We start from the raw sequence: 12,305 nt of genomic DNA, 5'->3' as shown, positions 1-12,305 counted from the left end.
CTGGCACCACCTGTCTCGCCACTGCCATTGCGCTCCCAAATCCACACTTTGACGTCAGATGGTCCTTGCCAATGGAGATACAAATCCTCAGGCTCAAAGGTCCAACACGGGGTTTTCGAAGGTCGTGAGGGGCGCCGTTGGAGGAAGCGATATATCGGACCTTGACGTCGTCGACATAGTCGTGGTGGTCATCATAACCGTCGTCATCGTCGCCTTCAGAGCTCGTAGTCCAATTCCCAAATAGGCGAAGGCGATAAACTTGAATGCACATCTTCAGCGTCAGTGAAACATAATGAAAGGGGGGTGACAATACCTGGGCGACGAGCCAGTGTCGTAGGGAAGGCCGCGATCTTGAGGAGTAATTGAAGGGTGGGAGCCGTGATCAAGAAGCAGCTTCCAACCCTCTTTGGAGTTGCTCACTGCCTTCCCGAGGATTCATCAAAGGTTGGAAACTACAACCCATTTCCATGCAAGATCGAAGACCGGGAACCGAATGTGCAGTCACTCGTTGAAATCCAGGATCCCAGGGTTCCCTTAGAGACTGAGCACTACGATCCACGTGAGAATCCGGGGGAGTCTTAGACCCAACGAGAATTCCATGCTGAGCTGATGCGAATTGGGTGTTAAGCAATGTCCCTCCCCTCCCCTGCTTGATGACATATTGAATATGTACCCTTAAAAGGCGGAATCAGTGAAAGGACTTACCAAAGGAACGTCCAAGTCCGAGTCCAAGTCATCCAAGATCTCGACAAAGGGCCTCTGAACATTCCGGGTATCGCTGAGGTGTTGCCTTTGATTCTGGAGCGTATGGTGTCCACGATCAGATAGACCGTCGTGTAGTATCGGGCGGTCAATGAAGCCTTTGTGACTTCGCGTTATGCCTTCGTCCTCGTCGTTGGAAGTCCAGCGGGGTTCAGGGTATCATCTGTCATAGATATACCGACCCGTCACATAGGTGAACGCACAGAAGAGAGAGGTGATGACGAAGATGATGGTGAACACTGGCAGAAGGATGAAATAAAGGCAATGGCATAGCGGGAAAGCAATCGTTCTGTAGATAGGAAATGGGTGGTGGAACGGTGGGGAGAGATAGAAAGGACACACTTTGAAATCATAGCTGTATAAAAGGGGAAACAAGACAAAGAGACCGTCAAAGGGAGGACACGATACTTACGTAAGCTATACCCAGGTTCAGTGTTTCGCTCTTGCAAGCGTACTATGCAGCTGAGCATCAAATGGCCCGTTCACCATGATGTTGATAGGGGGAGTCCACGCTTGAGCAATGCAAGCGGCCTACCCAACAGTCGCTGTCTCTTAGAGGTTAGTACGTGTTCGGTAGGATCAGACGACTCAGTATCTCACCCCCATAGATGAACTTGCTCAAACCAGACGTAGGACCAAACAGCAACACGGAGGGCATCTAACGGACATGTTGAAGATATTTTGAGGCGTAATTCTGTGTCAAGTCTATCGGCACCCGAAGAACTAGAAGCGAAGGGGGTACATACGTGGAAAAGAGCTAGCATCGTTTCCCTTCGGAAGTCGTGGAAGTGCACGATGGCTGTCGTAGTACTAGTAACTGGAGAGAACGCCCTGCCGGAAAGACATTGAAAAGTTCGGCCAAAAGGCGCAGGACCCTCGTCATTCGATGTCAACCGGAAATGGTCGGTACATTTGAAGTGATGTTCTAGATGCCTCGATATCAGTAGGCGATCGACCTTTGGTTGGAGAAACGACGGTCCCGGTGCCCTGTTGCATTGTCAGTGGAGGTAGAAAGGATTTGAGTACGCAAGTTGATTGACCTTCAATACATCTTGACAGACTCGCGCAAGTTCACAAGAATCGTCGGGAGGTTGAACATGAAGGGGCCTATCATCTTTGATCTGGACAGCTGGTGAAAGGAGCTATCCGAACAAAGCGGGAAATGCTCTAGACGAAGGTGGTAAGGACTATAGGGAGAAGAACGAGGAGATTTCGTGGGCTTACGTCGTCATTGAGAAGAAACAACCCCTCCAGCTGAGAAGCCTGTTCTACCAGCCAACGGCTTCGATGGCAGAAAGCAGCTCCTTTTGGTCCTCCGAATCTGCTTGAACTTCCGCCAGTAGACCGTCAACATTTGAGAAGCAGAACTTGCTGGAGCATTGTGCCAAGGGGAACCCATGTGCGAAGCCACTTCTGAGTGTATGGGCCTTGAAGTTTATCCCAGGATTTGTCTGAAATGGCGACGATAAACGAGACTTGGTTGTTGGCATGCTTGTAGAACAGTCGGTCTTTGCCCTTCCTCGTTGACAAGGGACGTGGTAAACGTTGGGCACTAGATCTCGAGTTAGCGACCGCTTCTAATAGAGCCAAGGTTCCGCGAACAGAGTGAAGCAACACCATCCTCGCACAACAGGAAGACCTGGTCGTCGAACGCCGAAAGCGTAGCCCACAACATGCAGAATTATGGGTACTTGGTAGTGTCCCAATGGCGAGAAGTTTTTATCTTTGAGCAGAGTCTCATTCAATGCCTAAACGTTCGTGAGAGGCCAGACGCCGAGCATGATGTAAGATACACACATATGTGGTATAGTCCTTTAAGATCGAAGAGACTTTCGTTGCAAAATGGGCAAGGAGAACTTCGGACGAAGCCATCAGGGTGGATTATATAGGCCCTCATGACGTGGCGTAGACCTTTTCGCCGTGGACCTCTTTAGGGGAATGTTTTGGAGGACGGCGCCTTATTTATTCGTAGACTCGAAGGACATAAGGTAGAAGCCAGATACCGCGGCGAACTGCACTCGGATATGGCTGAACTTGGAGATCGGATTCACTGAACGTGGTGTGGCATTGTAAGTGAACTTTGTATTATCAGATAGACAGTACTTGCGAGAATGGGGACTATTGAGACCCGTGTAACGATCATCTTAGTTGCTGTAGGTGTTGGTCGGAATATGAGCCTGAACGAACTAGAATTGATACACAGTGTGTCCAAGTATTCAGGAACTTACAGATGCTCACGGTTTCCGCGCCTTCTCACTAACCACTAGGCTATTCCTCCCAGCGCACCACCAGAAGTGTATCATCAACTTTTATTTCCCCTTCTCTCCCAGGTGTTCGTCGACCCACATGAACTAGCACTCCGACGCTCTTTGTACTTTTCCAGGCACTGGGGAAGTCCAGAGCTTGAGGGGCTGCCAGTAGTGCATGCGCTGGATGGAGGGAAGGGGGAGCAATTCGTTGAACTTCAGAACATTCTGCGTGCTCTGGCAGCAAGGTGATGGTGGAAGCCGTTCCTGATTTGAAGCCTTTCATTTTGCAGATATGATCTGCATAAGCGCCAATGCCTCGTGGATGAATGAATGCGTGCCCGATATCTCTTTCCTTCAATCGTCCGTTTTCCTGATAATTCAACAGGTTCTGGTTGCCAGCGGAAACATCGATGTCTACTCTGCCTGGTCATAATCATACGTCCAGCTCCTTAGACGGCAGAGGGGATGCAGATTCAGCATCTAGAGATGGAAAGTCAATGGAAAAGACGGTTCCTAACTACGGTGCGCCCTATTCCGAAACCTCGACTCCTCCAGTCAATGGCCTGATTTACTCATGCAGTATATTACCGTCTATACACCAAACTAGGTGCATTCGAATCAATTCATCCCCTCTACCACAATGACCGTTTCATTGGCCGCATTCCGTCGAAATCCTTTGCCCCTCCTCATACCGTGGCATCTATCAAGTGGTCCGTATGCAAACTTGAGGGCCTACAGTCGGAGCCCGACAAGGCGCTACTCTTCACACAGCTCTCAAGCCCAAAACCTAAAGAAGAATCTGCCCGCCTATCTTTGTTCGCTCCTTCTGGGCCAGGCCGGTCCGAACAAGATCCGATCGTGTTGGTTGTCGAGTCGGAGAAGAGAACGAAGGAGGTCTCGCAGTCAGAGAAGCTACCGGAACACTCTGATCATACTGATATCCACTATGGCAAGTCTTATCGACGACTCCTACCCAAACCGTGCACTCATGAGCTTTGCAGTACACTATCGTGTTTACTCATCAAAAGGAGGCGATCAAAAGGCAAAGACCTCCTTTGACCAAACTGATATTTCGTTAGGGCGCATCAACACCCTCTTCATCGCTCCCCCTCACACTGCTGGGTCTCTGAAAGCGCGTATCGCACAAGTTGAAGGCCTCATCACGCCGGGTCATGCACTCTACAAGGATATGGAACTCTTCCAAGACACGGATAGTGATGCTGCCATGAACGACACCGATATCATATCCTTCCAAGGTGACAATTATCCTGGTGGTGATGAAGGCGATCCCGTAGCCCTTGTCAATGCAACGACCAATACAGCTGCAGACCAAAAGACTAAGCCTACATCAAAGCCTACACCAGGTAAAGTTCTTGGAAAATATCCATTAGACACTGCGGCAACACACCGTGCTCTTTCAGATGGACCAGATTCACAATTCACGAAACCCGCTCAGTTGACTGACACTTACGGTGAGCAACATTTCATGAGATAATCCGATTCTCATCCTATAGTATCCCGCCGCAGACTACCATAATTATGATTCCGCCTGGCTATCAATATTTCAAGATGAGATCGTTCACACAGATGGAGTCATTGTCTCCATGAGGCTCTCCTCCAGTGACTGTATTCCTTCCCTCTTTCTGCTTCGTCATCAGTTTGTTGATGCTTTGTCGGACCAGATATTTTTTCAGGCTACATGGTGATTAATTCCAAGGGTGAAAAAGGCTGTGAGTCTCCAATTTGCATTTGAGTCACTGGTAGGTGGTTATGGATTTTCTTTGGCAGTTGTGCTTAAGGGTAAGTGGGCTCCTCCCCCTGTCGGAGTGTTTGATGTCCACTCTTTTGCTAGGTAATCTTGCTTTTGATTGATTCGTGATTATCTGAGAGGGTGTATGCTTTTCGAAATGGGATATGTCAGGATTTAGGCTTGGCAGAAGGGGTCAATGTACTGGTACCGTAGATTTCTTGTATATAAGTATGTGACACAAGAAACGAGGACTCACTTGAAAACGACATCGCACAACTTGCAACTGTCGACCGTTGACGCTTTCAAAAGTTGTCGGATCCTGCTCAAAGATTCAAACGATACATAAGGTATAAGTAACTAGATCAGATATATACACAAACAAAAAACCCGAAATGCTCGCATACACGAGCATTCATTTAATCAATTCCTCGTCAGCGTCAGTCAAAAAGAGATCGTGAACAAAGTCGTAAAAGTCATAAAAGTCACAAGACCGCAAAGCATCTCCCACCGTCAACATCCTGTTCCTCCTATTCAACCAACTCCAAATCCCAGACCCAGTCAACCTCCTCACAAGCACCTTCAACACAATAGCGCACACGCCAATACCCACGAGTACGAGGTAACTCCCCCGTCCACCTGTTGATAGGTACAGATCGCGTCGGGGTCTTCTTTGAGGGGTGATGGTGGTGGAAGAACTGGGATTAGAGGGGAGGAGGAAGAAGAACTTGGGTTACAGGAGGAGGGAGGGTTGGGCTCAAGGGGGAACAAGGACATATTGTCGCCCAACACAGAAAACTTGAAAGACGACGGACTGAAGAAGAGTGATAGTGATGGGCCATGACTTCGACAAAGTGGACGCGTCGAGACCACCAAGTTGAGCAGAATGCATTCCCATTCTTCCTCAACCTGTTCGAAACGTTTTACAAGGTCAGATCCTCTCTGATCGAGAGCCCGTCCTCCCTCATCACATTCTCTTCCTTCTCCTCCACCTCCCTCTCTCTCCGCTCAACCGCCATCTCCCTCCCTTCCGCATTCTCCTTCCCTTTCCCCTTCTCTACGTCTCCTTTGTTTTCCTCAACGAATTTACCCTCACCAAACCTCGCTTGAACCTTCCTCCCCCTCCCAGTCCTGATGACCCCAGCTCCACCACCAGCAGACCCCTCCACCCCTTTGATAGGGTGGTGGGAGAGGAGGAGGTCCACCAGGAGGAGGAACGTCATCACCAGACGTATCTCTCGAAGCATCATCACCAGGCGTATTATCCCTCGGAACATCAACCAACCCCTCGACTCCAACGCCAGGCCGTGGCCTAGGATGAAGTATGACAGACCCAGAATCAGTCACCGTCGTCGCTACACCCTCTTCCTTTCCTCACCCACACCAGCAGTGCAAAGAGGAAGGTCTACGAGGAGTTGCTGTGGCAAGGGGACACGCGTGTTGTTGGCCTGGACCGCCTACGCCCAAGGGGTTGGATTGCAGTGAATGGGGGTACGGAACCTGTTAGGAAGGGAAGATAGAGGAAAAGGGGCATGACGGTACCCAAACTCGTGCAGTTCCTGCTGTATCAGTTGGAGCTTGGGCAAACGAGAGGCCTGTGCCTGTGGAAGAGAATGGCGACCCATGCGTAGAAACGAATGGGGAACCTGGACCTGTTGATGGGAACGGTGGTGCAGTGAAAACGAACGGCGTCCCCGTATGTACAAAGAGAGAGTGGTGTGTAGATGCGTAAGCAGGGCAGGTAAGGCAGAAACAAGCTTGATGGGGCAGTTTGATCGTTTTTTCTCATTCCGTCCTTTTCGCTCGTATTGGCGCTGGGACCACAGCCAACGCCAGGCTAGAACCTAAATAATGTGCTGTCCACTGGAAGGGAAGAGTGCACTGAGTGTTGTTGGGTGAATGCGAATAGGATGCGGAATGTTATAGTCCGAGAACAAGACGTGGAACGTCGTTGGTCCTTATTCGGTGAATTTGACCTCCTTCCTCCTTTTTCCCGATTGTCGTTATCGTCCTCTAAGCTCGAGGATCGTTTGAGGGAGGCTATCACTGCATGCCTTTCACCCTCCCATTTCCATTGGAAATAGAATTAAAGCTGGGGTTCGCCGTCCCCACATCAACGCTAAAAAAGTTGGAAGGGTGGTCGTCATGTTGTAGAGAATAAACAGGGAAGCTATGGCCCGAGTCGAACCCCGCCTCGTGGAATGTTTGACGCAGGGAGCGGGAGGCGGAGAGGGGGTGGGTTTGGTGGGTTGTTGGTACGTATTTCGGACCTTTGTATCCAATTAGCACTAGGTAGAAACAAACCAAAAACAAGAACACGTACCCCTCTGTACCCCTCCATCGTTCACCCAATTTGATGGGTGCTGTCACAGTAGCCACGACGGAGACCTCGAAGGAGGCACCGGCAAAGACCTAGGTTCCTTGGACGTCAAGCTCCTACTAGGCCTGTAGGGAGCTTATATTTCGTTGGGGACACCTGAGCACTCGGCGAAGGCATAGATGGGATGTGGTGGTGCTGTGTGAGCGTGGTAATATGGACCTGGTGGTGCGGTGAGGAAGAAGAGCAGGAAACGGTGACTGTGGATGTTGTCATGGCGTAGTAGGGGTGTGCGTTTCGCTTTACTGCATTTGATATGGGTTTGGATATGACGATGGAAGTAGGGTCCTTTGTGGGTAAGCTAGTGCGTGGGAATGAAAAGGTGGATGTTGGGTGGATGTGGAAGATGTGCGGAATCGACTTGGTCCCAAGTTGTCGCGATCGACAGCTTTTGTTGGGGTGAATGTCAACGACCTCCCTGACTGAAGAGGCGCCCATGCCTGTCCAGATATTGGCAACCATTGTAAGGCCCTCCACGCTGAACAAACACACAGTTCATGGGCATCGGTAACAATATTTCAAGATATTTCGCGACCAATTTCTTGACGGCAGTTGCATTCTGTCAGTACTTCTTTGTTCAACTTGAAGATCGCCTATTGGCTCACCGTAGTATCCAGCACTCGTTTTACGTCGTACACGGTGCTGTTGATCTACACTTTTCTGAGGAGTCCACGACTTCCACTCCTGAATAACCACTCTCTTCTTCCCAGCGCACCATCAGAGCCTGAGGTATCGTCAACTTTCATTTCCACCTCTCTATATAATCTCGAAATCTCACGAACTTGCACTCCCGTACTTTTCCAGGCACTGGGGAAGTTGAGAGCTTGAGAGGCCAATGCATGCACTGGATGGAGTAAAGGTGGAGCTACACGTTCAACTCTAGGACTGGGGAGCGGCAACCGTGCCAATAAAATCATGCTGTTTGGTTCTGTTTGTCTCATGCCAAATAGTCGAATTCAGTGGTCGACGACTGTTATTTCACTTTAATCGATACATAGGGACCAATTTACAAGTCTATATTGTTTGTGGTGATATATAATATACTATTATGATTGAATTTGGTAGCCAAGTTCTATATCTGTGTCACTATACATGTCAGATGCATTTTGCTCTGGAATGTAGCCTTCCTATTCACTCCCCACATTGAGTTGAGCTTCAAGCTCCTGCTGGTTTGAGCTTTAGACATTCATATTGTGTTCCGGTTTGGTTCTGGTCTGTTTTCCAAGTTGTCGGAGTGAATGTTGCGAAGGTTTGTCATTGACTGGGAAGTTTGCAACGTCGATCGTGACTTCCAGCCCAGTTTCCAAGCCTCTTTGCCCATGATATAAGATACTTGTGGTTTACAAGTCAATATATGCAGAGGTAGCGACGATAACGCGTTGCTGACACCGATAGTTGTGCTTTGGTCGCGCTTCAGTTACTTTCTTTATTGCAACACGTGATCATCAACGCGTCTTACCATGCCATTCCCGCGTCGTGGATTGCTACCTCATCTGTAGAGGTATTCTTTCAAATTTTGGCAGGCACAAACTTCTGGAGCGTAGGATGGATTTGTTCGGGACAGAATTTTATAAAGGGGTTTGGAAGGCTTGAATTAAGATATTAACTAACGGAATATTTGTATTTTTGAGCTAAATTGTATACGAGCACCTTTACTTATGCTCCACCTACAGATATCCACACTTAAATTGGCAATCTACTGTTGTGTCAAAGTAAATACGAGCAGTTGAGACGATCGACCATTTTTTGATCAGGTCTTTGGTGATGGGAAAATACGGCGGAGTTGAAAATTTGGCAGTGGGTTGCCGCTCCCCACTAGGACATCCTACTTAATACTGAGAATTTACGTGGATTCGGTCACATGCTCTTGGAGAATTTACGCGGATTCGGTCACGTTAATACTGAGAATTTATGCGGATTCGGTCACGTGCTCTTGGGATTCCACCTGCTGACACATCTTCTCTGTTTGCGTCCTCGCCCTGCAGCCAAACAGCCGCGCCTCACGCTGCCCGCTCGTCCTCGTCGATGCTGCCCGACCTCTTCCCACCCACTTACCTTGCTAGCAACGGGCGCGGACTGCAGGTTTGGTGTGGATTTTGGTTTGGGAGCTTGGACCTGAGGAGATTGTAGGCTGGATCCTTTCCTTTTGTCTGCTTGTAGTTAAATTACATAGAATTACATGTGTTGTACTTCGACATCAATCAATCAATCAGAAAGGACACGCGCCTCCTTGCAGCAACGTGCCCTCTTTCTTTTCATCCCCCTGCTTTCTCATTGTGTCGTCTCAGCCTCCGCGTGCCTCCTCGACAATTTGGGAGCCCTTTGGTGAGTCCGATAATTTTGCTGAACTTGACCTGCCGGCCAGTGCCCTTTTGAGTGCTTAAATGACGGCTGAACTGGCTGCAGGGCGTGTTGACGGCCGGCTCTGTAACTTTACGGGATCAAACCTGGGCCCAAGTTAAAGAGCTGTTTGTCAACATTCCCTGGATGCTGTCGATTTGTGTTGTTTTTTTGAAATCATCATTAGATCTGGTCTTTATCTCGGTTTTCAACGGTGTTCAAGCATTACACCACTACTGATTATTTTGCAATACAGATAACTGTAGCCCAAGAGCACGATGTATGGTACAAGAATGGAAGCAACGTTATTAATGGAAAACCTACCATAAGTGTTTAAAGTTCAAAATATATGTGTATGCTGAGACTTTGTTGAATTTGCGAAGATGCTTGATAATACCACTCGAATCAAGCAGACGGCGACAGGCTGCTGCTTGAGCGTTCGTCATATGTTCCGTTCTTACTGCAGCGTCGTCGGCCATGCCTGCCGCGGATGGCGTCAACAAGTGCAGCAACACCCTTTACAGCAACCGGGTATGCCGATAGGAATGCCTCTTCATCCCGACCAAATCTGGCATAGCGAGGAGGTGAGTTTTCGCATGTCATGTACAAATGACTGTCTGATCACCTTTCGTATTCCTTAGCAATCATCTCACGCTCTCCTCTTTTAGCACCATGTATCAAACACATCCTTCCCGTGTACCAACCGGACGGCCAATCCTTCAACGGAGGAACCCCTTGTGATGGAACACCCTCATCCCACTGTTCAACCGCTTGTCGCCAAGCTCGGGGTCCTCTGCGAAGGTTCGGAATCAAAGCTCCTGCAATCGGATATGGCGTGGGACGCTCCTTTGAATGAGGATGCTTCTTCGCATGAGAGGATGATGCAGGTGCATCATCCTTGTTGGGATTATTGTTGGATGCCTCTGGGTCTGTGTGAATGACAGATACACGGTGGGCGGGCCTCATCAGCTCTGCTCGCATCGCAAGTTCAGTAGTCTCACATGCACGAGGCGCTGTAACTCGTGTATATTCTGATGCATGGCATTCTGGGGATGGTGCGGTGTGTGGTGAGTGCGCCCTGATTGCGTTCAGCAGTGCCTCACCCATAAGATTCATGTCACCCAGAGTTACATTCCAAGAAAGTTGGTGTTCACCCAGGAAACTCTGCTCCGTATCCAGGCACGTGGGACAGAGCATGTCACAATAACTCTTCTCGTAGCTTTGAAGAGAGTCAATCAGGTATTTCATTAATGTATCCACCTGGGCAATTCTGACATTTAGCCTTTTGAACTGTAGTAGCGTTACGCCGATAAATTTGTGGCTCACCTGCTCGCCCTCTGCCCACCCACCCCACCATCGAATGATCGTGAGGGACCACCGCTTCCCGATTGGTGCGTGGATGAACCTGTATTGTGCTCCGCCACGCCTGAGACAATGAGTTGTGAAGTTTTTCACCAGGCCCGCTCCCTGACAGAATTCCGTAAGGAGGCATTGCACCTGGTTGTGGGAGAGCGCTTTCTTTGGATGGAGGATGCCGTTCGGTGCAATGTAAGGGAAGACATAGTCATCATCTTCGACCTTCCGCCCAATCTTTTGTTCAAGAAGGGCTACCCACACCGGAAGTCGAGAAAACATGTCAAGCTCAGTCAAATCCTGCTTGTAGATATGGTACGTGTTACCTTTTATAGTCATAGATGAGAATCAGTCATTGATTTGATTTGATTTGTAGTAAAACGGCTCACTCTCGAGAGGGCCATCCCATCCTTGCTTGTTCTGCCACCCCTTTTGATTTTCAAGGAACACAGAGAAGAAGGGATGAGACAGAGGTGCGGGACCACTACAGTCAAAGACGATGTCTCGAAACTGGAGATTACACAGCTCAAAGTTCCTAGTAATTTCACTTCGGTAAGGTCATATATCACAAAAGTCAAAGTAATAGAAACCTTACCGGGTCCACAGAGTATATCCGCTACATAAGAAAGCCTCCATTTCAAGATGTTTCGCCAACAATTTTGCATGGTCGTGGTCATCAAGAGAAGTGTCGACCCTCATTTCTGCACGGCGTTTTTCAGACCACTCCATCACAGCTCGAAGCTCCTCAATTCTCATTGCCTTGGCATGGTGGCGTCCAGCAGCAGCACCCTTTGCTCCGCTCTTATTCTTTATTACTTTCATCAGGCTCTGCACGACTGGCGCTCGTCCTGGGCATCCTGTCACCTTGTTTTTTTCTTTGTCGTATGCGTAATCACCTGAATACTTGGTCCCATCCCTGGCTCCCATTCATCTTTGCAATATAGAAGCAGTTCGGAGTTGCACACATACCAGTGGTCCCATAAATCACAAAATGCACCGTGAATTCCCCATGCTGTGCTCATACCAAGGCCCTCCGTGCAGCACTTTTGGACAAGGAAATATTCGAGAGCCGTGGCAGAGAGCTCGTTTGGGGGGCCATTGAATGCACGTGCGAGGATGTCGAGGTCAATTTCTTCGTCATCTGAGTTATTCAAGGTAGGCTTGCCTGACTCCCTCTCCTTCTTCTTTTCCTCGATGACCTCTGCAAGAAATTGTCTTCCATTCTTGACATATCCCTTATACTTTCGGCGTGTACGTGCGGGGCGGCCATAAGCATCTCGATTGACAGCACTCTGTTTCTGAAGCGTCTCAAGCTTTGCTGCGGCAACTTTTGTCTTCTTCTTTCCTGGTGCTTTGTTTTTCTTGCCAGTTGTACTTGATTGCCTTGCCATGTAGTTGTAGGTGGTGTTTGAATATAAGAAGAGATTTTTGTTGCGAGCCTTGCGTTTCAGTATGACGGAGGCATTTTATTAAATGG

General features: G+C 48.9%; 4 protein-coding genes across 4 annotated transcripts in view; 1 reads left to right on the top strand and 3 right to left on the bottom strand.

Moving 5' to 3' along the window:
- The window catches only part of LACBIDRAFT_328170 (uncharacterized protein), a gene marked incomplete at both ends in the record, with an annotated part of 1,847 nt that extends 416 nt beyond the window's left edge, over nt 1-1,431 (bottom strand). Inside the window, 7 exons of the mRNA XM_001882065.1 lie at nt 48-258; nt 421-646; nt 706-759; nt 966-1,103; nt 1,175-1,179; nt 1,218-1,293; nt 1,426-1,431. Of these exons, the coding sequence (XP_001882100.1) occupies nt 48-258; nt 421-646; nt 706-759; nt 966-1,103; nt 1,175-1,179; nt 1,218-1,293; nt 1,426-1,431 (716 nt within the window). The remainder of the gene's footprint in view (nt 1-47; nt 259-420; nt 647-705; nt 760-965; nt 1,104-1,174; nt 1,180-1,217; nt 1,294-1,425) is intronic.
- A 1,004-nt stretch (nt 1,432-2,435) lies between these two features.
- LACBIDRAFT_328169 (uncharacterized protein) lies at nt 2,436-4,883 on the top strand (the record flags this gene model as incomplete). Its single annotated transcript, XM_001882195.1, has 12 exons — nt 2,436-2,546; nt 2,573-2,638; nt 2,758-2,831; nt 2,920-2,964; nt 3,146-3,256; nt 3,397-3,533; nt 3,619-3,913; nt 3,966-4,375; nt 4,403-4,483; nt 4,706-4,741; nt 4,776-4,811; nt 4,864-4,883. The coding sequence occupies 12 exons, from the start codon at nt 2,436-2,438 to the stop codon at nt 4,881-4,883; spliced, it is 1,422 nt and encodes a 473-aa protein (XP_001882230.1).
- A 2,303-nt stretch (nt 4,884-7,186) lies between these two features.
- On the bottom strand, nt 7,187-7,597 carry LACBIDRAFT_299070 (uncharacterized protein; the record flags this gene model as incomplete). Its single annotated transcript, XM_001882064.1, has 1 exon — nt 7,187-7,597. One exon carries the CDS (start codon nt 7,595-7,597, stop codon nt 7,187-7,189), a length of 411 nt encoding a protein of 136 aa, XP_001882099.1.
- Nucleotides 7,598-9,683: 2,086 nt separating this feature from the next.
- Nucleotides 9,684-12,219, bottom strand: LACBIDRAFT_328168 (uncharacterized protein; the record flags this gene model as incomplete). Its single annotated transcript, XM_001882063.1, has 6 exons — nt 9,684-9,795; nt 10,101-10,735; nt 10,802-11,154; nt 11,218-11,375; nt 11,424-11,744; nt 11,798-12,219. The coding sequence occupies 6 exons, from the start codon at nt 12,217-12,219 to the stop codon at nt 9,684-9,686; spliced, it is 2,001 nt and encodes a 666-aa protein (XP_001882098.1).
- Nucleotides 12,220-12,305: the final 86 nt, after the last annotated feature.

Source organism: Laccaria bicolor, genomic scaffold (genome assembly GCF_000143565.1).
Source record: "Laccaria bicolor S238N-H82 LACBIscaffold_15 genomic scaffold, whole genome shotgun sequence".
NCBI classification, from domain to species: domain Eukaryota; kingdom Fungi; phylum Basidiomycota; class Agaricomycetes; order Agaricales; family Hydnangiaceae; genus Laccaria; species Laccaria bicolor.
Note: the sequence above shows the minus strand (reverse complement) of the source record. Positions and strands in the feature narration are given on the sequence as shown.